The 22,563-nt window shown below is 42.9% G+C and overlaps 3 protein-coding genes across 3 annotated transcripts; all 3 read left to right on the forward strand.

Annotated features, from left to right (window-relative positions):
• Positions 1-1,022: 1,022 nt before the first annotated feature.
• Positions 1,023-15,202, forward strand: calhm6 (calcium homeostasis modulator family member 6). Its single transcript, XM_015949527.3, has 3 exons — positions 1,023-1,648; positions 11,353-11,817; positions 15,071-15,202. The coding sequence occupies exons 1-2, from the start codon at positions 1,124-1,126 to the stop codon at positions 11,785-11,787; spliced, it is 960 nt and encodes a 319-aa protein (XP_015805013.1). The 5' UTR covers positions 1,023-1,123; the 3' UTR covers positions 11,788-11,817; positions 15,071-15,202.
• On the forward strand, positions 12,775-15,596 carry LOC129152193 (calcium homeostasis modulator protein 5). Its single transcript, XM_054740676.2, has 2 exons — positions 12,775-13,477; positions 15,071-15,596. The coding sequence occupies exons 1-2, from the start codon at positions 12,935-12,937 to the stop codon at positions 15,446-15,448; spliced, it is 921 nt and encodes a 306-aa protein (XP_054596651.1). The 5' UTR covers positions 12,775-12,934; the 3' UTR covers positions 15,449-15,596.
• A 1,874-nt stretch (positions 15,597-17,470) lies between these two features.
• On the forward strand, positions 17,471-21,769 carry rwdd1 (RWD domain containing 1). Its single transcript, XM_015949533.3, has 7 exons — positions 17,471-17,663; positions 18,035-18,100; positions 18,427-18,557; positions 18,740-18,883; positions 19,030-19,162; positions 21,113-21,175; positions 21,552-21,769. Exons 1-7 carry the CDS (start codon positions 17,591-17,593, stop codon positions 21,662-21,664), a joined length of 723 nt encoding a protein of 240 aa, XP_015805019.1. The 5' UTR covers positions 17,471-17,590; the 3' UTR covers positions 21,665-21,769.
• The last annotated feature ends 794 nt before the right edge of the window (positions 21,770-22,563 follow it).

Here is a 22,563-nt window from a genome sequence, read left to right on the forward strand (position 1 = left end):
TTATGTCCAAAGTCCTGCTCTTTTTCAAAAATTAAAAATAAAGATCGGAAGAGTCAAACCAAAGTTGTCTAAATACCTTTGACAAAAACTAAACTGAAATAAATGCATAAAACAGAACAAAAATTTCACACCATTGGCTTCAATGATGCTTGTAGACATTAACTCCTATTTAACTCTTAAAACTTCAATACAATTGCTCACACCTTAAAAGAAGTAAAATATTTTTCTCCACAATTTACAGTTTAGAAATGCAAATGTCCAACCTCTTTCTTCAGGCTTCCCCCTAGAGTCACAGAAGCTGATGGCTGCAGAACGTGGTTCAACACTACCTGGAAACAAGGCCATCATCAAAGCTCTGTCTCTGATGTTCACATTGATGCCTCCTTATCCTCTCCAGCAGGTCGGACAGACAGGGGTTACAGTAGTATTTATTCAGAGAAAAGTCTCTAATGAGGATAACTACAGTGACAGACCAGCAGGGGGATTATAATTTCATTTAATATAAATCAAAGATTGCCAAACTGTCAGGCAAAAAGGATAAAATAATTGCTAAATACAATTAGACTACACAAGAAACCCACATGTTAAAGTAACCTATGACAAGTCTGAGACCGTAAAATAACGGCACGGATCTCTCCTGGTTTTCATTTAATGAAAAAGAATGCTGTTTAGTTTAATCCGGATCCTCGTTGGACCTCAGTCTCAGGAAGCTTGTATGGTGGCAGTCATGCACTGTTGATAACATTTTGAGATTGCGAGTTAAAAATAAAAATAAGAACAATTTTGAATCTGTTTGAGAGGACCCCTCAATACTTGTGTTTTTATTAACTTTCTGTCAGTCTTTAGGACAAATACACACCTAACTAAACGGCTTGTTTCATTTCTGGAACGTGAGTGAGGAAGTGACATTTGACTCTAATGTGAAACTAGAGAACCACGAGGAGAAAACAGGTAAAAACAAGCCCGCTGTTTACCGTCCACAGACCACAGAAAGAAGTTTCAGCAACCTTGGCCGTCACTACTTAAGGGAAGTGAGAGCGTGAACTCAGCAGGCAGATATAGAGGGTAGAAGTGAAACCGTGGCCTTCGGTTCAGCAGCTACTGTGTCAGTCAGCCGTTAGAAATGGAAAAGTTTAAGACGGTGCTGAACATTGCTAGCAAACAGACCAATTTCGGCTTTGGTTTGGTTGCCCTGACAACTGCTGGGGGGGAGCAGATCTTTTCCTCTGTGGCGTTCAAGTGTCCGTGTAATAAGCTGAATTTCTTCTATGGCATGGTGTTCCTGCTGGTGCCAGCCTTGGCTCTGCTGCTGCTGGGTTACATTCTGAGCAAGAAGACATGGAAGCTGTTTACAGGTCTGTGGAACCACAAGGAAAGGCTGTGCAAATGGAGACACCTGGTTGCCACCAGCTTGGCCTTCTTCCAGATCAGTGTCACTGCAATGGTGGCACCATCCAGTTGGATTGCTGTGGCTCTGCTCAACGGAAAGTACTACGAGTGTGCAATGACCGGGACCAACTTAAGCGCTTTCAACCTGCATGTGTGCAAAGACGTTGATGCTGAGATGGACTGTTTAAAGATGTTCCACAGGATTCCATGTGATGGAGGCAATGAAGAGGTTCTGCAAACACTGAGAGCGCAGTCGCAGGTAAGGGATCTGCTAAGGTGCATCTTCTTCACTCCTAAAAAAAGTGTTGAATTAACTTAACCAAGTGATGTCAAATGGTTCCAGTAAGCCTAGTTGCCTAAATGTAAAGAGTAATATACATAACATAACAATATATATTACTCTTAAGCAGTTGGGTTTAGGGATGGGTACCTTTGACATTTGAATCGATCCGGTACTAATTACCGGTACCTACGAATCGATACCGGTACTTAACGGTACCAATTTTCGATACTTTTGAGTGTTTTTTATTTTAATTCTCTTTTAAAATTAAATATATATTTTTCTCAATATATAACAATATTTGATAAATATCACGATAAATAACATACAACTGTTTGTATTTTAACATTGCCCTTGTAGTTTTATAAGCTGATAATTAAACTGAAGCAAACATCTTTACTGTGAACTAAATTTACTGTGTATCTTCATTCCTTTTGCCATCTTTTTTCATTTGATTTTTCCTACTGGGAAGTTAGAATTTCCGAGGAGAAAGCGAACGCACCATTAGCTTATAACAATGGTAGCAATGGAAGCTAACATATCAAGCTAACGATATCTTAAACAGTTTATTTAGCTGCTGGAGCAGATTAAAACGATGCCTCACACTTAGATCGTCACTGGTTTCGTCTTCACCCGTCACATTTAGTAAAGTGAGGCCAAACTTTAGAGCGCGTTCATGTTGTTCTAGTCGGAATTTCGGAGTTCCGAGGAGAACGCGAACGCACCATTAGCGAAACGGAAGCTAACATATCAAGCGAATTATATTTACCTACCGGAGCAGATTAAGATGAGGATGTCTCACTTAGATAGTTGTCGCTGGTTTCATCATCCAGTTACCCATCACATTTAGTGAAGTGGACCCAAGCTTTAGCCTGCGTTCTCTCTACCATGCTGCTCTGTTTACAACTGGCTCGCAGGGAGCGACGACAAAACGCTCTTGCGCATGCGCAGCTTCTTGGCAAGCTCTCGTTATGATGGACGGGTACCGAAACGAGGCACCGTTTGAAATGACGTGAATCGGTGCTCGGTCGGTACTGTGGAATTCGGTCGGTACCTTAAAAAGTACCGAATTCGGTACCCATCCCTAGTTGGGTTTAATGTAACCTGTTGACATAACTTGGTTAAGTTAATTTAACATTTTATTTTTTACAGTGAAAGCAAGGGGTCTTCTTGTTAACAAAGTTCTTTACTATGTAAACAATTTCATGAACAAAATAAAAAATGAAGATGGACCACTGGAATAGCTGTAGAAACAGAATTAGTCAAACATAATTCCATCGTTTTCAAAATAGTGTCCAAGAACGGAGGTCCCAGCGGTGATACAACCACTGATGGTCTCATGTAAGTCTTCAGGGCCATGCGTAGCAGTGAAATGTTAAAAGTCAGCTAATTTGGCACAGATCAGTCTTTAACTTCTCATTAGGTCTTCGACAAACTTTAAAATTCACAAACCAATTTTTCAGCACAAGTGAGTCTGGTGTGATAAAAGGCTTTACAGCATGTGACAATCATCTAACAAAATTTAAGTTCTGTATCTTGATAAACGACACCGTTTCCTCTCTGGGCAACCATTTCATCCAATGGATTTTTATTTGTTTTGTAAACTTTTGTTGTAGAAACTCAAAATGTTGTCAGCAGGAGGTTTTTGTTCTCGAACTTGTGAGGTTGCTGCTCTCAGCGCGTTAGCGACCCCATTTCCTCTGAAGAAACTTTTCCTTTCAGTTTCTGCATTTTCTGCTGTTAGCTTCTAGTCCCAGTTAATTTATTTTTTGGTTTTCGACATTTCCAATGTAACTTATGATTTCCAGTGATCCAACACTCAAAATGAAACGTCAACGTTTTCTATCTTTGTAACCCCTTCATACCTGACATATAAAGCAATAAAATGCTTCTAACGAAATGATTAACTTTCTAATATTAATATATCAGAACTAACAGCAGCGGTAGAATAGTGCTGCACACGGTTTACCATAAATCAGAGAGCAACAGGGACTTCTCCAGGCTCAGTAGCTTTTATCTAAGAGCCTGGTGTGTGGGGATTAACCCCAGTTAGAAATGAGGTGGAGGAAGGGAGAAAAGAACAAAGACTCAGTACATTGACTATTCAGAGACAGTGGTTCATCTCCCCAAAACATATACAGATATGTGATGAGCTCTGTTTCCTGTGATGATTCAGAGATATGGAACTGGACAGCATCACTGCATCATGCTCAAACCTATTTAGGAACCATAAGAATGACCTCACTGGCTCATTCATAAACCAAACGTGGCACTTAAAGAAAATCAAAGGTTTGCATGAAACATTCAGACATCTAGAATGAATCTGCAACAAAAAAAGTCTGTTGTTCCATTTTTGGAGATCAAATGGACTCAGAAGTGGGTAGTAATCTGTTACATTTTCAGGTATGAATTGTAATTATTTTCACAACATAGAGAAATGACCAGCAGCATGCCCACCAAATGTCACCCACAACAGTAGAAACATGCAAATGTCAGCCATTATGTTGCATGGCAGAGAACATTTCCAGCATACTGTCACGTTACGTGGTTTGTAGGACCCAAAATGCAGTACCCAGGATGACACGAGGCAGGAGATGATGTAAAGTAAAATCCTTTATTTTTGAAGGATGAAACAAAGAATAAATCCAGGGCAGGGAGCCAAAGTCCAAAAATGTCCAAAATCCAAAATAAACTAGAGATCCAACTGAGAAACACTAGAGACTAGGAACGGGAGACTGACAGAATTACCACAATGGACCGACACCAGACAGAGACAAGACAGGGCTTAAATAACAGGGAGGATTCATTAGGGAAATTGGCAGCAGGAGTGTGGAGTGAGGGCTGGAGGGAAGGCAGGTGAATATAATTATCAAAATGGGAAAACAGAATCTGAGGCCCTGTCCACACGTAGCTGGGGATCTGCCAAAACGTAGATATTTTTCTACGTTTTGGCCTGTCATCCACACGAAAACGGAGTTTTTTTCACACAAAATGGATCTTTTTAAAAACTCCGGCCAAAGTGAAGATCTGCGTTTTCTCCGTTTTGGGTGTCTGCGTGTGGACAGACAAAACCGGAGTTTTAAGGTCTGCAACGTCACTTTCCGCGACAAAAAATGCTGACATCACGTGTGCGACCTGTGTTTACACTAGCCGACAGCATGGATGCCCTCAGAGCTGCGCTTGCATTATCAATTGTCCAAGCGCTTTTTGCTTGTTTGTTTTTGCAAGCGGAATTACTGCTCCTTGCGTAAGACCACAGATGAAGGATGAGTTTAAGGACGGGGGAAGTACTGCCGCCTACAGGTCTGGCATGTCCTTAACGACGTATTTATCTGGGTACGTGTGGACAGAGTTTCTTTTTAAAACGAGGTGGTGTGGATGCAAGTTTTTGGAGGGGCGGATATTTGTTTTTAAAAAACCCCGGCTACGTGTGGACTAGGCCTGAGGAGGGCCGAATAACCTAAAAACTCTAAAACACAAAACTAAACCTAAAGACTGCGGGAAGGACTAACACACACACACACCATCACACACAAATGCACGAATCTAAACAGAACTGAGGAATGGACAAGCACACACACACACACACACTCTGACCCATATAAACAGAACTGGGGAATGGACAAGCACACACACACACACACACACACACACTCTGACCCATATAAACAGAACTGGGGAATGGACAAGCACACACACACACACACACACACACACACACACACACACACACACACACACACACACACACACACACACACACACACACACACACACACACAGAACTGGAGAAGGACACTTACACACGCACTTCGAGCTCTCTCCAAGTGGTGCTCGCTGCAGAACCACAAAGGCGGAGCTGCACCAGAGGGTGGAGCTGCACCAGAGTCTTCCCCGCCCGTTCATGTAATGTTAAGGTGGAGCTGCTATTTCACTCTAGTGCAGCTCCACCCTCTGGTGCAGCTCCGCCTTTGTGGTTCCGCAGCGAGCGCCCTCTCTTCGAGCTGAGGACAAAGAGGCTGGGGCTACAAGGACACAGAATGTGAATGAAGACCTGGAGGGGCTGGGGATTAACAATATGACACGGGACAAGGGAGGAATGATTTTAAAGCCTACAACATAAGACACCTGAGATGCAGACAAAGGACACATGAGGGCGCTAAGAGACACAAAAGGGAATCTAGAGAGGGATGGAGAACACCAGGAGGCACATGAAGGAAGGGGCTGACGCAGACCATGACACATACTCATCTGGAGTTTTGCATTAAAAAGTGTGATACCAAGATTTTGTGTTTTTGCATCACAAATGCTGATCTGAGTGAATGTCATCTTTCAGTAGAAAATCCACACAGATCTTTGTACCTGAGCCCCTGAGTCATGGAACCAGGATTGGGACAATATTACATTTAACTTGTACCACGTTTTGTAACTGTGACTTGTTTTGTAACACATAACTTTCGTTTTGTAGCATGTAAGTCTCATTTTATGACATGTAACTTCGGTACATAACATGAAACTTTTATTTTGTAACTTGCAGAAAAATTAGTGTACAAGTTTCAAATCACAACTCTCAAAACACAAATCTCAGTCTACAGTTACAAAAGTTTACAGATACAAAACATTTTGTCCCAATTCTAGCTTTTCAAAGATATTCAAAGATTTGCTGGTTCACATGTTAAACAATCAAGATCATCCAACCACCTCCCACCTCAGCACCACACTCTCCCTCACTCCCCACTCTCAGTTATATTGGACCAGGTGAGGAGAAAACTGGGCAGAAAAGCAGCAGGTCCTGACAGGATCAGCCCCAGACTGCTCCAAGACTGTGCTGACCAGCTTTGTGAAGCGGTCACACATGTTCAACCTGAGCCTTCAATTGCAGCAGGACCCCATCCTGTGAAAGACCTCCTGTGTGGTTCCAGTTCCCAAAACATCACATCCCAGGTGTAGCGGTGAGGATTAGCTACATTTATTAAATGATCAAACAGATGTGATATTCCATATAAATTTGAATTATCAATCTGATTCAAAATGAGTCAAGTATATAGTTTTATCAAAATGAATTTAATTCTGTTTTTCTAAACTAATGATTATACATGTAAAAGTATGGTTGTACAGGATGACAGATAATGAATGAAATGGTGGAATGTAAGCTAGATGTTTATAGCAAAACCTGGTTAAGGATCTGGGAGGTCTTGTGATGTCTAGGTTGCGAAATCAGTTTGGCTGTAGGGTTTGATAAGCTAGAGATTATTCATAAAACCATCCGACATAATCGTGAGGAGTCTACGATACCCTTGTGTGACGGTCGCTCTCGGCAGTCCGGAGGAAAGGCAGCACAAGTGGTGAGTTCACCGGATGCTGTAGCTACAGGAATCTCAAAGAGTCATAGTTCCATTTGAATTCAGATATCACCTGCCATGAGATGCCACCGGGGTCTGATAGTTAGACGTTCCACGTCGGAGGTGCTGTAGTGTCTGTTATCACTCGCAAGCGTTACAGAGAGGCTTTGACCTTGGGGTCAAAAGACAGGATGGTTCAGAATGCTTGCTTACCGGTCGGCCGAACCAGGAGGCAGCTAGAGAACTTACTAGATCAGGAAGTGATCCTTGTATTTATTAAAGGTTGTTGACAAATTTTAGACAAATCAGAATTTGACAAGGTTAAAGGCGTTACCAAAGACCTCAGAGAATCAGTTCCTCACTCAGATACTTAGAGGTTAACTCTTAGTGTGGAGCAAAAATGTTAAACATTAACAATAATATTATAATATGTGAATATACTGATAGGTTAAATTACTAGAATCAACAATTACTAATCTGCTATAATTTCTGATCTGAAATGACTCATTACAGGAGAAATATTCATTTTATAAGACACATTATTCAAACACACTGGATTTAAACAAATTGTTCATTCAACAAGAGATGATTACATGACACTTATGAAATTATAAAGCTTTAAAGTCATTTGTGACAAGAAAGATAGACTTAATTCAGAGAGTAAAAGTCTTGTCGTCTGCATGAGACCTTGGCTTTCCAGCTAAGATAAAGAGAGTCAAAAGAAGGACTTATTATGGCTCCCTTATTTGGTAACATGGTCAACGAGCAGTGATTTTCTAGTTTGAAGACCAGACAGATAGGATGTGTCACACAAGTTCATCTCATCCTATCTGCACCATGCCAGATTGACCTGTATGGAGAATTAGTTCGGGCCTGCAAGTTAACCCTCTCAGGATCAAAATAAGTTTTGATAAAAGGACGAACAACTAAGTCCTTCAGGGGTAGAAGAAGAAGAAGAAGAAGAAGAAGAAGAAGAAGAAGAAGAAGAAGAAGAAAATATCATTTCTATAGTGCTTCTCAAGATAAAAATCATGAGGTGCTTCACAAAAACAAAAAAATGTAAAAATATAAAAAAGCATTTAGAAAATATTTAAAAATATATTTAAAATGTGCAAAAATAGACAATTGTGATTAAAAAAAATGTTAAGAAAGAGAGAGATAATTGGAAATAGGGAAATTAGTGGATCCTGAGGAAGGTGGAATAGGTGGGGAGAGCAGAATAAAGAGAGAGTGGTGGAGAAGGTCATACAAAAGCCAGCTTGAATAAGTGAGTCTTCAGCTGCTTTTTAAAGGAGTTCACTGAGTCCACTGATCTCAGGCTCAGGGGGAGAGAGGTCCAGAGTCTGGGGGCCACAACAGCAAATGATCTGTCACCTTTGGTCTTTAGCCTGGTGTGCTGCACAACCAGTAGGCTTTGATCACTGGACCTCAGGGACCTGCTGGGGGTGTAGGGACTAAGAAGATCACCAATGTAAGATGGTGCTTGTCCATGTAAGGCCCTATAGACCAGAACCAGGATCTTGAAATGAACCTTGAAGTTGACTGGCAGCCAGTGAAGCTGGAGGAGAAGCGGGGTGATGTGGGTGTGTTTGGAGGACTTGGTCAGAAGCCGAGCACAGGCATTCTGAACCACCTGTAGACGGTTCAGGGAGGTTCTGCTCAGACACGTGAAAAGAGAGTTACAGTAGTCTAAGCGTGAGGAGATGAAGGAGTGGATAACTGTCTCAAGTTCAGAGCGAGACAGAATGGGACTCAGCTTAGCAATGTTCCTGAGATGGAAGAAGGAAGAGCGAACAAGAGAACTGACATGAGAATCCAGGGTGAGAGCTGGGTCAACGGTCACGCCAAGATTCCTGATGGAAGGTTTGGTGTGATAAGCAAGCTGACCAAGAGAGTCTCTGACTTTGGGAACCAGCCTGTCTGGGTCACAGATGAGGATCTCAGTCTTATCTTAATTCAGCTGAAGAAAGCTCCCAGCCATCCAGGTTTTGATAGAGTCTAAGCAGGTGTGTAACAGCTGCAGCTTAGACTTCTCATGGGGCTTAAAGGAGATGTACAGTTGGATGTCATCTGCATAAAGATGTACTTCTGAGTTAAAAAATGCTCATGAAATATGTATGTGGAGTAACCAGGTAGGTAGGTTTTAACGTTGCAAATCTGCAACGCCTGCTTCCAGAAGGTTAAAGGTTAACTTCTGGTCATTTTTGATTAAATACTTGGCCTTTTGGTACGCTACACAGGGAACCAGACCACTACATACCTGTCGTCATGACGTCCCATCTGATGAAGACTATGGAGAGACATCCTCTCCCATCTACGTTCAGTGATGACCCCTGAAATAGACCCACTTCAATTTGAATATAAACCAAACGTAGGAGTGGAGGACGCGCTCATCTACTTGCAGCACCAGGCGTTGACTCACCTCGAAATGCAAAACAGCCTTGTGAGAATCATGTTCTTCAACTTCTCTAGTGCGTTAAACAGCATACAGCCATGTTTACTGCCGCAGAAGATGAGGGGTGCAGGTTTGGACAAACATCTGACTACATGGACCATCAACTAACTCACCAACAGGCCACAGTATGTGAGGCTACACAACTGTACATCTGAAGTGGTTGTGTGCAGTACTGGAGCTCCACAGGGTACAGTGCTATCACCCTTTCAATTCACCTTCTGCACCTCAGACTTCAGCTACAACACCAGCAGCTGTCATCTCCAGAAATTCTCTGATGACTCGGTCGTTGTCGGCTGTATGTCTGAGGGATATGACCTGGAGTACAGGTCAGTCATCATGGACATTGTTGACTGGTGTGAGCATAACCACCTTCGCTTGAACACGAGTAAGACAAAGGAAATGGTGACTGACTTCCAGAGAAACACTCCTCCTCCCTCATCAGCAAACATTCAGGCTGCAGTCATTGAGGTGAAGAATACCAAGTACCTCGGTGTTCACCTAAACAGTAAACTGAACTGGTCCAACAACACAGATGTTCTGTATAAGAAGGGCCAAAGCCACCTCCACCTCCTGAGGAGGCTGAGGTCCTTCAGAGTTAATTCCCAGCTAATATCCTTTTATCACTCTGTTGTTGGATCTGTTGGGGTGCAAGCAGCTCTGACCGAGACAGGAAGAGACTGAACAAGCTAGTTCACAAAGCTAGCTTGGTTCTGAGCTGCCCACTGGATTCAGTTGAGGAGACCTGTGAAAGGAGGATGCTGGGGAAGATGACCACCATCTTAAAAAACCCTCCATGACAGCTCCTTCGGAGGCCGACTGATACATCCCAGATATAAAACAGAACGCTATCGTAGATCTTTCATTCCCCCTGCAGTAAGAGTGTAGAACTCCTTAGTTTAAGCTGCACTGGCATTATCCTGTTACACAATAACATCAATGCAATATTCAGAATGTGCTCAATACTAGTGCAATACCGGATTTACCTTGCATGTCTGTGTCTCTTGCAGTATGCTGCATAGTGTTGCAACCCAAGTTTTTTCATTTTTTATTCGTGGTTTTTAGTGATCGAAGACTACAATACTAGATTACCACCTATACATGTACCTTTGTTATTATTTATCTTTAAATTATTCTCTTAAGTGTTGGTGCTGCTGTAACAAGTGAATTTCCCCACTGCGGGATCAATAAAGTCACCAAGTAACATTAATAAAGGGACCCTTATTGTGGAGTGTTACCACACATTCATAACATAGTATAATTTTTTATGTAAATTAAAATATTTTCTAATTGTTTTGGAGAGTTTTCTAAAGCAGGTGTATTTGCAAAACTTTCAATCCCTTTTAAGGGTAGAAGTCATTTTCCAAATTCGGTTGACAAAAGCATCAGCATTAACTCTGGGATTCTGACCTCGTATCTCGTTTCTAATCTTATCCAGGTGTGGGTAGTGGGGGCAACAACATCTTTACCAGCTTCTCTGGTGGGATCACATGGTGTTCCCAGGCCTCCCTGGAGACAAAATCCCTGCAGCATGTCCTAGGTCTGCCCTGGGGTCTCAGTCAGAAAAGTCCAACCACCTCTGCTGACTCTTCTTGTTATGGAGGAGCTGCAGTTCTTCTTTGAATCTCCCCCAGACGTTTGAGTTCTTTGGATAGGAGAGTCTTAGGGCTGAACCCTGAAGGAGATTCATGACGGCTGCCAGTGCTCTTGTTTTTTCAGCACCTACCCAAAGCTCTCGTTCATAGGTCATTTAGCTCCATGGTGCACAGTTAAATTTTTAAGACACAAATTTAATTGTTGATTACAAAAACATGTAAAATGGCCAAAACACCTTAAGTTTTGACTGTTTATTGATGTGTCAAACCTCTGAGTGTTGTTGCTGCCTGCAGATCCTGGGCTGGTTGGTCATCGTCTCCATCATGTTGTCAAGCCTGCAGTTCATCTGTGTGGCCCGCTGCTTCTCCCCCATCAGTTACCTGCAGCTCAAGTTCTGGAGAGCCTATGCTCAAGAGGAAAGTGATCTGATGGATTCACACATCGTCAAACACGCCACAGAGCTAGCTGAGAGGAACCTAAAGAGCTTTTTCAACCAAATGCCACCTAAAGAAATCCCCACACCCTCCAACAACGACTGGGAGAAGATCTCTTCTCTTTATAAGTTCAGCACCAGAGACCACTACTACAGCACGTTGCATCGGTACGTGGAGACAAAATCTGATACTGAGTCTGGGATGATGAGGATGATGTCTATTAGGTCTAATGAGACAGGAGACAACCCGGCTGTCCTTGACTTTGTGGATGGTGGAATAGTGCCAATCTGTTGAGGATTTTTCATCACTGAAGAGCATCTCAGGGTAAGACCCAAGTCAGTGTTAAACTTGGTTATTAAATGTGTTTCTAAACCTTTCAGAATGTATAATGTTTGATCAGGATTGTGGTCCTCATGAGTCTCTAGACATTTAAATGTGCCTCTGTTTATCACCGTTCAGTTGTCTCATGATTACATTATAAAGCCACCAGGCCGAGTGCGGTTCCACTACTGATGCATCACCTCCCCACCCCCCACTGGCCAGGCTCCCATGTGAAAGTTAATGTGTCTGTTCATCCTACAGGAAATGTGCAGCCTTCCATTAGCAGGAATAAGCAATGACCACTTCCCGAACACTACCGACTCATCTCACTTTCATAAAGGCAACTCTGTGTGAACGCAACTGGAAGAACCAGATTGTTACGAAATGTTTGGAGCATGCAACACGGCCACAGGGGTGGCCACAAAACTGATTCTGTTTTTAAATGCATGATGATCATGATGATGTATTTTTCACTTTATTCCTTGCAACTGGCGTATCAGTAAAATCAGGTCAGCTGGCGTGACAAAATTCATCATTCTAAAAATTCCGTTGGGCGCTGCACCACATTCATCTGGTTTAGAAGCATGCGTCTCACAAAGAGGACGTGAAATGTGGAATGGAGCAGGTGAGGGGGTCATTCCTGTGGGACTGGAACAGAAAAGCGGACGTGAACACTTCCCCAGCAGCTCTCCTGCCTGCGGCGCTTTGTTTTACATGTTTGATCATGTTCTTTTCTGTAACAGACGTCTGCAGGTCCAGTAATGTGGATTAAGTAGCGGCCTTGAGTGTTTTCCACATTACATATCTAACTAATGACAGATGATTGTGATAAGCACATAAACTAGACCAGTGAGATATTTCCTGAACAAAAACACATCTGGAGAAGGAATGTTGGAGGACAGAGAAGCGAGTTTGGACTGAAGTGAAAGGAGAATAAAGCACAGCGTGGCTCTGATTGAAGGAGGAGTCTGGAACTAAAGCAGAAAGCAGACAGCCAAAGGGAGTGGCACAAAGCAGACGAGCTTGTCTTTCGGTTGAGACGAAGAGGAAAAGCTGCAGTTGTTCCTCTTTCTTCTTGTGTTTTTCTTGTGGAACGTTTCAGAACCTCCCGGCCGACACCATGGATAACTTTCAGACCGTTCTGCGCTTTTTCATGAACCAGAAAGCCACTATTGGATACAGCTTCATGGCACTCCTGACTATTGGAGGGGAGCGACTTTTCACATTGGTATCGTTCCAGTGCCCATGCAACCACGACCAGAACTTTGCATACGGCATGACTTTCCTGCTGGGCCCGGCTGCGGTGCTTTTGGTCCTGGGTCTCTTCGTTAATAACAGGCTATGGAGGCTCTACACTGGCTGTTGCCTGAATCCCATGAAGCTCTGTCCTCGTGGAAACTGTTTGGGCTGTTCCAGGGTGTTGATGAGCATTATCTCTGGGGCTTGTGTGGCTCCTGTTATGTGGCTTTCCGTGGCTCTGCTCAATGGGACCTTTTATGAGTGTGCCATCAGTGGTTTGGATGAAAACCTGGTGGTTAATCTGTTCTGCAAAAACAAGACCATGAACTGTCCGGAGGAACTGGCTCGAGTGCCATGTGATCGGTCCAAACTCTCGAGTGACGAGCGTATGGAGTTGCTGTTGATGCTCAGGGCTCAGTCTCAAGTAAGAAACACCACACTTGACCACGGATGAGAACGCGACATCTGTACCTCCAACACAGTTTGTGGCCCAGGACCAACACTGCAACTATCCAATCACACGTTGGCAGTGATGTCATATCTACATGACTCTGGCTAAAGTTTGGAAGGGCTTCAAAATGACACCTTTCTGAAGTATTACTGATATAAATGCTGCACAATATAATGATCACTTAGACCCAATGTGGGCGGAGACTATTAAAGTTAGGACAACTACCACAGCCATCGCCCCTGTTGGTGTTCACTCTTGTTATTGGTGGGATGAAATTTCTCTCAGATACCAGTTAACAACACATATTAGTTTATATTTATGCTTTATTCATTTTTCACTGTAAAGGTAAGAGTTGGGGTTGAAAAGGCCACAACAGCTTGACTCCTCCACCTCCTGCTCGTCATCAGCTTGACTCCTCCCACGAAGCCACATATTTCTGTGGAATAACATCCTATTCCTCAACCAGAGTGGTTGGAGTTGGTCACCCCAGCACATCCAGCAGGGCAGAGCTGTCCAAGAGCTTTCAGTCAGGAGCCAGGAGCCTGAGACTGGACCACACCTGATAGCAAAGCTCAGTGTGAGGACCAACAAGAGAACATTATAGGGAATTATACTTCACAATAAAGGCTGTTGTTGGCTTACCGTCCAGGAAACAGCAGAGAATGTCTTGGCTAGTAGAAGCTAACCTTTAGCATTAGCAACTTCACCATGCAGCAGAACTCCTCCTGGTGTGTGTTATTTGTGGACATTAAACATCCAACTTGCAAGTCAGTAGAGACACTTTGCTGTTATCCAGGGCTGGACTGGGACCAAAATTCGGCCCTGGCATTTTTACGAATCGTCGGCCCTCTCCATTGGGAGGGCAGTGGGGATGAGGGGTGTTGCCACCCTCGGACTCGTCTCTAGGCCGAATGTGAGATCTAATATGGACTGGGACTGTTAAATTACAAGCAGAGCCAGACCGCTGCGACCGGGAGCCCTGGCCTTCCAGATCAGCGGGACATTAGCTACATGCTAACGCGGTAAAACAACTCCTATGTTGTCGCTCTATCACTTGGATAAGCGGCCCACCGGGACAGTGCCAGAATGCCAGATAGACCAGTCCACCCCTGCTGTTATCCAATCTGGGGCGAGGTGTCCAAATATCAGGAAATAAGACTCCATTCATTCCTACTAGAGACTACTGCAAATGTATTGATTAAACAAGTGTCCTGCACCTTTAGTAGGTAGGTAAACTGGCACGGCCTTGTGGGAAATGTGGGAAACAGTGAATCAAGCGTAACTGTGAAGAATCTAAATCTGTTTACCCTCCAGTTTGACTGTAAACAGAATAAATAATGTTGATGAACTCAGTTATCAAAACTGTAGCCTGACGGTGATAAACAGATCTATGTTCAGGAGGACAGGACATCCATCTGGGTTTCCTCAGTGTTATTTATCATTTGCTATATCAGACACTTGAGGGTCATTTAGTGTTTACTGATTCACGATTTGATGTACATGTTGGTTTCTGAAGGTGTTCTTCAGCTCATAACACCCACTAAACTGAGTTGGTTGTTCTTGCAGATTTTGGGCTGGACCATTATCATCGTTTCTGCCGTTGTCGGCCTGGTGGGAACTTGCTTTAAAAACTGTCGTTCCAGAGTCAGCTACCTCCAGCTCACATTTTGGAAGCGTTACATGGAGAAAGAGAATGAGCGCTTTGATGCCCTTTCTGTAGAATACGCAAACAAACTGGCAGAGAGAAACCTGAAAAGCTTCTTTGAGAACAATAAACCGGCACCCATGCCATTCCCCAACCACAAGGCATGGGAGGAGATCTCAGCCTACTACACGTTTTCCAGTAGAGAACAGTACTACAGTATTCTGCAGCGCTATGTGGAGACATCAGACTTCCCACCAGAGAGAAAACCCATCCTGGAGTGTGAAACAGCGACGAGCTGAAGCACGTTATACCAGATAGACTGATGTATCTGATGCCTGTTTGGCCCGTTTTTTTTTTCCTGTCTCACTCACTTTTATTAATAAAACATACAATTTTGAACATTTTTCTGTTAAATAAAACTTCAAATATTAAACTTCAACAGAGCCAGCTGGGGTTAAGTATTTGTTGTTCTCTCTCTAGAACATCTCTAGAACATTTTCATCTGGTTAGACACCAACAGGTAACCTGTCCATCACAGGGACACATGAAGAGATGAGGCAGACACCTTGGGTCACTGTGTCACAGACCATCTGTGCTGCAGCAGATCTTGAACCACAGGAGGCGTTCAGGAAACGTTTGTAACGTGTTTAAATTCCAGAGTAATCATAATGTTCCCTTCCGTACTCCAGACACTTTTCCAAAACACTTTAAAGGTGTAGTTCACTAAAAAAACTGAATTTTTAATGAGAATTTCTGATAATAATCAGTCTTTGAGATTTTCATGCAGACTGAACATGAAAATAGTCTCCTACACCTATCTCCTGCATTAGCTTCTGATAGAAAATAGGCAGTGAAAGGCTAGGACTTGAAAAAAGTCTGACAGATCTACACTGTCACTTAACATTCATGGAATCACCCACCTTGACTCATGACGGGGAAGTTGTTGGTTTAGCGTCCAGCAGAGAACATCTCAGCTTGTGGAAGCTAACTGTTAGCATAACAACTTCACCGTACAGCAGAAGCTCCTACAGGCTTGTGTAAGTTGTGGAGATAAATTATCAACTTTACAGAGCAAACAGAGTCAGTGGTAGAGTCACCCTGCTGTTATCCAATCCAGGGTGAGATGTCCAATTATCAGGAAATAAGACTCCAAAACCTGCCTTCTGAAGCTTTTTTTTAAAACAAGTTTTATTTAACCAATGAAGCTTACAGGCTTACATAAGAATCAATATTTACAGTTGAATTCTGAGCATGACATATATATATATATATTACATCAAACAACATTATTAGGAGTAAAGGAAACATTCACCAAATTGTTATAGAGCCAAATGGCTTTCTTGGAACTACATGGAATCCATAAAGGATGCAAGTTCTTTAAATAAAAACAATAAAGATCGGTTTGATATTGCCAAATTTACATTTGTGTATAAAGAATTTGGCGAAAATAATCAAATTATTGACAGTGAATTGCTGCATTTTATTCTCCAAACTAATACCATACTTGATGTCAGAAAAAGATAAGGAGCGTATAATGAAATTATTATGCGTTAACCACGAGTGAAAACTATCCCAGAAAATTTTGGTAAAGATGCATGTGAAAAATAAATGTATCTCAGTTTCTATATTAGAAGTGCAAAAGGCACAATCGTTCTCTCCAATAGCCTTCTGAAGCTCAGTTGTGATGTGAGCAACTTTAGGTCCAGGAAATGGTGCACCAGATTTAAAAAATAATGCTGTAAACAAATAGTCTTTTCAGAAACATAAATAATTATTTTTTAAATGTTTTTTTTTAATTTACAAAAGATAAAAGTAAGTGACCCAAAACATCCAGCCAAAGTCATTAAGAACTGTCTTCAGCGTGAAGAACCAGAAGTCCTGGATGGTCTGGCCCCCCACAGAGCCCTGATCTCAACATTACATGGAGACAGAATGATGTGAGGAAGCCTACATCCACAGAAGATCTGTAGTTAGTTCTCCAAGATGTTTGGAACAACCTACAAGCCCAGTTCCTGCGACAACGGTGTGCACGTGTAGGTAGAAGAAAGTGGTCACAATAATTACTGATTTTTCTTTTGTTCACTCATTCCTTTTTTAATTGGTTTTTGAATAAGCTATCTTGTTTTATCATTTTCTGCTTTCTATTCTTTATTATTACTACAATATACTACTTTATTTATAATACAATCACACTGCAGTGCTTCATTGTTAGATGCTAAATAGAAATGATACCGTTGATTCTGTTTTAAGCTCAGAGAGAACAATCTGGTTCCACTCTTGTCCAGCAGGTGGCAGTAACGCGCCTTACGTAGGCCACAGTTTGTCAGACCAAATGTTCGATCCTTGATATCATCGATTGATAGTGAGTGGGTCCCTCGCGGTAGCGTTTTTGTGCCTGTCATGGTTCTATTGAAGACCAGATAACCTTCAGATACTCAAAAATGACGGACTACCTTGAAGAGCAAAGAAATGAACTTGAAGCTATAGAATCCATCTATCCTGACTCGTTTACAGGTTCGATCTTCGTCACGTTTTAATTTCTAGCTTCCAGCTAGCAGGCGTCAGCTAACCGATTAGAACAGCATTTTCCCGGTGTGTTCCCAGATATGAAGGCTAGGCTGACATAGGGGTTGTCCAGTTCCTGGGACTACAGTCGGGTTTAACCTACTGAACCCAAGACCGATTCCGTTTTTACTTCTGGAGTGTGTTTGAACATGCTAGTAGCTAAAGAACATCTGGAAGTTCCATGGTGGAACACAGAGTTAAAGCATCTATGTAGCTGCAATGTTGGAACGTTTAATTGTGGAGTGAATTTCAAACTTTAGTGTTTATCTGAACCTGTTGGTATGAGTTCATAGAGATTATTTCCTCTGATGTGCTCTCAGTGCTGTCTGAAGACCCCACCAGTTTCACCATCAATGTGACGTCAGATGCTGGGGAACACGGCGAGAGTGAGTACACCTCATACTCTCCTCCCACGCCCCCTAGCCTTCTATACCTCCAACACCTTTTACATCTAGCACACTTTTCACCATCACATCAAAACTCAGCTTTTGGATCACCTCTGCCAGTGTGCTGTGGCTACGATGCAGCTCATCACCACCAGAGTGAATGGATGAATAACTGTAGTGTAAAGCACTTTGGACTCATCTGGCTCAGACTGGCACTGTACAAGTGCAGGTCATTCATCACGTGTGATTGGGAGGTTTTGTTTCAAACGCCAGTCATTGAGTTTCTGTGTAAGGTGTCATAACAAACAGCTTTCTGTTTGTTACAGCGGTGGAAGCAACGCTAAGGTTTACATATGTAGCCAAATACCCTGATGAGCCTCCGTTGTGGGAGATCTACTCCCAGGAGAACCTGGAGGACCAGGATGCGGAGGACATCCTCACCTTACTGCAGCAGCAGGTCTGTCAGTACATGTCGCCTTCACTCTCTGTAAACGTTGGGTGTCTTCAGGAATGAGCTCAGACTGTCTTGGGGTGAATGGTAACTCTGCATATGAAAGGCTCAAACTGTTTCAGGTCATTTTTAGGTGTTTTAACATCCGGTTGTTGGTCTGATTTCATGTGATTCGTGTCACTCTTCAGGCTGAGGAGAACTTGGGGATGGTGATGATTTTTACCCTGGTGACAGCTGTCCAGGAAAAACTAAATGAAATAGTGGATGCAATGAAAAACAGGCAAGAAGAGGAACGACGTCAGAAAGAGAAGGAAGCAGAGGAAGCAGAGAAGGTAATGGTGATTAGTCTTATTTTAGATTAAGCAACAGGCACTGAGGATTTTCCTGTTCGACTTAAGGCATGACCAGATTTTTCATCCATCTCCCTGGGCTCAGTGCTGCTTTGATTTTCTGTTAATGGTTTCTCCCTGTTTGGTAGGTGGCGTTCCAGGGCACAGTGGTGACCATTGAAAACTTCCTGGCATGGAAAGCCAAGTTTGAGCTGGAGATGACGGAACTTAGAAGAAAAAGACAGAAAGAGGAGGAGCAGGCTGGAAAACCCAAACTGACTGGTAAGCCTGTTGGTCCAGATTCCCAGGATGGGGCTGATCAGGAGTCTCATTGATCAAACATTGTGTAGAATACTTACTAAAACCGTACTTAAGCTCAGCAAAAAAATGTATTTATGCCAAGTAGGTTTGTGATCTATCAAACTTGGAGTACACACAGCTGCACGCAATCTCCGCTTAATAAATCAGAGACTAACGAGAAAGGTTCTCAGCTGTTTCTGAGTCACATCCCGCCCTCAACACACCCACTTACTGCCTTAAATGGTCAATGCAAAGTGCCTTGTGGATCTCATGCATATACATAAGCCGGCTGTTGCAGCGCTCCGCCAATGACGATGGCGACCGTAGATCAAGGAAGCGCTATTTCACAGAAGCAGAAATTGAGGTACTTGTAGGTGAGGTGGAGAAATGAAAGGAAGTGCTTTTGCAAAACAAATAAGAGAAAATCCACGGAGTGGCACAGCGTTGCTGAAGCCGTCAATGTTGTGAATTTTTCAGAGAGATCTGTGGTGGAGATTAAAAAAAAGTGGTCCGATTGGGACTCGATCCCCAGACTCCTGCGTGAAAGTCACGCGCTAACCAGTTAGCCAAAGGGACATCCCCTTGTCCAAGTAGCCAGGGCGCATGATCAATCAGGTCACAGTGACAAGACACTCACACCGTCACAGACGCATGACATTCTGTCTCAATCTGTCCCCCTGCTGATATTCAGCATTCCGTATTCTGCGCTTCAAGCTGTGTGTGTGTGCGGGGGGGGGGGGGGGGTCTTGTTCTGTGTGAAAACGAAGCAGTACAAGTGATAATGCTGCAGGATTTCATAATTGTATCCTTCTCAGCAGCAGCACTGCAGGTGCTCTCCATGTCCAAAATGTGCGTAAGCCAGGTCCTTAGTCAACTTAAAGTTGCGCACATTTTTCCGCTAAGTTTTCTTTTATAAATCCTAGTTTGCGTGGAAAGTTGCTTACGCAGTTTTCCGACCCCGTTTTGTGCGTAAGCAAGCTTGATAAATGAGACCCCTGCTCCTCAGAGAAGTTTTCTCACTTCAGACCTGACATGTGAGCAGTTTCACGGCTGTAGTGAGTTCTCCATTTAAAAAGGTAACACATGTAGAGTGCTTGAAACTGTAACTGAAATTGATTGTAGCACAATGGTGTTTCCACACTTGCAGCATTTAGTCAATTTAAATTTACCTCCATGGTTCAGTTCTTCTGAACAAAGTTGTTTTACCAGGATGCAGAACAAAAGAACCAAACCAAGACCTGCTGGAGGATGTGGGCTGGGCTTGTGGGATCGTGATGTGACCTTGATGTGAAACAATGACGAGGTTTAAGCTGTCGTTTGAGCCAAATGAACTCCCGTAGCCAGGTTTGTGTTGCGTTCTAGGATGCAGGAAGCCACTTGCGCATCAGCAGCTATGAGTAGCTCCTAGCTAACTGGAGAAGAAATGGGGGCTAGCATGGACAAGCAACAAAATCCATCATCCTGACTGATATTTGAGCTGATTTATCAGTTCTGACTCAGAAAACACTGAAGAGTTAAAATATGGAGGAGGGGTGAGAGTGCGTCGTCCGTTAGTTCAGGATCTGAACACTCAACCTTCTTCCGGTATTTATTCATAGTAGCCCCGCCCCTAGAATCTAATCTGACCAATCAGCAGATTCTCATATTTCCAGTTCTGATAATGCAGCATTGAAACTGGTTTGACACCTTCATGTGTCGCCTTTCTTCACGCCCTAAACATCTCAGATGTGGACCAGGTTGACCTTCAGAGGGTGATGTGAGCTGGCACTCCAGCTCATCACAGTGAAAGCTCGGTTCTCTGCACTTCCCACTGTGACAACTCTAATCGAACGTCTTCTAAAAACAACAATCCAGTTGTCTTTTCCACAAACCAGTGAAAACACACCAGAGCTGACTACAGAAACACCGACACCAGAATCTGTTTGTCTTCAGGTAAACAGCTCTTTGAGAGGGATCACAACCTCGACACGTCGGATATTCAGTTTCTTGAAGATGGTAAGTTCTTCTTTAATTATTCACGTGCTGCAGCTGTTCAGCCCTTTTAAACAAGAAGGAACGGTTTTTAAATCCATTAAAATGATCTTTGCACAAACTCCAGCTCTCCACTTTAACCAGAATAAATATGTAATCTGCTAATAAAGTGCTGAGGGAATCAGCTTAGATCTGTTCCTGCACAAAGACCGGAGCTTGTCTTGTATCTTAATCTGAATTTGGCATAAAACTGTACGTTTAGGTTTGAGATAAGAAGGTGAAATAAATCATTTGGGTGGTGACTCTTCAGTATGAATGGAAGCTGTGTGGCGCTGGACTGAGACGGCAGCTGTTCTTTCAACACTTTTGTCTCCTGAACACATCACCTGTTCTTTTGCAGGAGGAAACAACGTAGAAGTAGATGAGTCCCTTTTCCAGGACATCGAGGACTTGGATTTGGACGAGGACGACCCAGACTTTGACCCGTTAGAGATGGGCAGCGATGAAGACTGAAGTAGCACAACAACGGACCTTTGAACGTTTCTTTAACACATCCTTTATTACTCCGCATGTTTCTAAGGACTCTTATAATAAACGAGGGAGATCACCTTTAACTCACTCAGACACAACTGTTCATTTCAATTCCTGAAACATGAAAATAGTCCAACCTTCTTTTGACGCGTGCTGTACGACATGCAGGTTGTCATTAAAGATGCAGCAAGACATCGAACACCGTGACGGGAGGAGGCTGCTTCCCTTCATCATCGGTGACAGGAGGCTGCAGCCTTACACTAAAAGCTTTCTCAGTTATCGAATATTGTAGGTGACAAATTCCTTCATTAGAACAAATTAGTCAAATTTAACCCTTAAATTACGTTCAGATCCTTTAAGAGCAGCTTCCTCAATCACCGGTTTCTCTCCTCCCACTTGCTGACACAGCTCTGCAGCAGATGGTGACAATGTGGGTCTAAATATTTATATTTGACCTCCTCCATTAGTGGTGTCACCTCACTTCCAGGGGAATTTTCATCTTAAATGTTTGCCTTTTTAAGTCTGTCATTTGTCCAACTCTGAGAAGATGGGTCATTTGTTGTTGACACAAGCAGGACCACCACTGATGCACCGTTTCTTCTACTCTATTTACAGTTTGTCTTGATTTGTGTTCGTCTTCACACTCTACAGCTTTGGAAATAACAAAAACATGTAAATTGTGTGTCAATACTTGCAGCTCAGTCAGGAATGACTGATGACTACAGATTTCCGCATAAACAGCAAAGCTTCATTTGGAGCTCAGTTGTTTAAACAGATCACAGGAAGTTGGACTTCACATGTTTTTTATATCACCACAGTGAACATCAGATGATGCTGATCCCATTATTCTGGTCCTCTGGGACAGAAATTGTCTCTAAAAG

Source organism: Nothobranchius furzeri, chromosome 5 (assembly GCF_043380555.1).
Source record: "Nothobranchius furzeri strain GRZ-AD chromosome 5, NfurGRZ-RIMD1, whole genome shotgun sequence".
Classification (NCBI taxonomy): domain Eukaryota; kingdom Metazoa; phylum Chordata; class Actinopteri; order Cyprinodontiformes; family Nothobranchiidae; genus Nothobranchius; species Nothobranchius furzeri.

What these genes read in the sequence shown, in the direction of transcription:
- calhm6 (XM_015949527.3), top strand. Translation starts at nt 1,124, where the DNA reads ATGGAAAAGTTTAAGACGGTGCTGAACATTGCTAGCAAACAGACCAAT. An exon ending in CACTGAGAGCGCAGTCGCAG is followed by an intron (nt 1,649 to 11,352) that starts GTAAGGGATCTG and finishes TGCTGCCTGCAG; the next exon opens with ATCCTGGGCTGGTTGGTCAT.
- LOC129152193 (XM_054740676.2), top strand. Translation starts at nt 12,935, where the DNA reads ATGGATAACTTTCAGACCGTTCTGCGCTTTTTCATGAACCAGAAAGCC. An exon ending in TGCTCAGGGCTCAGTCTCAA is followed by an intron (nt 13,478 to 15,070) that starts GTAAGAAACACC and finishes TTGTTCTTGCAG; the next exon opens with ATTTTGGGCTGGACCATTAT.
- rwdd1 (XM_015949533.3), top strand. Translation starts at nt 17,591, where the DNA reads ATGACGGACTACCTTGAAGAGCAAAGAAATGAACTTGAAGCTATAGAA. An exon ending in AAGCAGAGGAAGCAGAGAAG is followed by an intron (nt 18,884 to 19,029) that starts GTAATGGTGATT and finishes CCTGTTTGGTAG; the next exon opens with GTGGCGTTCCAGGGCACAGT. An exon ending in TATTCAGTTTCTTGAAGATG is followed by an intron (nt 21,176 to 21,551) that starts GTAAGTTCTTCT and finishes GTTCTTTTGCAG; the next exon opens with GAGGAAACAACGTAGAAGTA.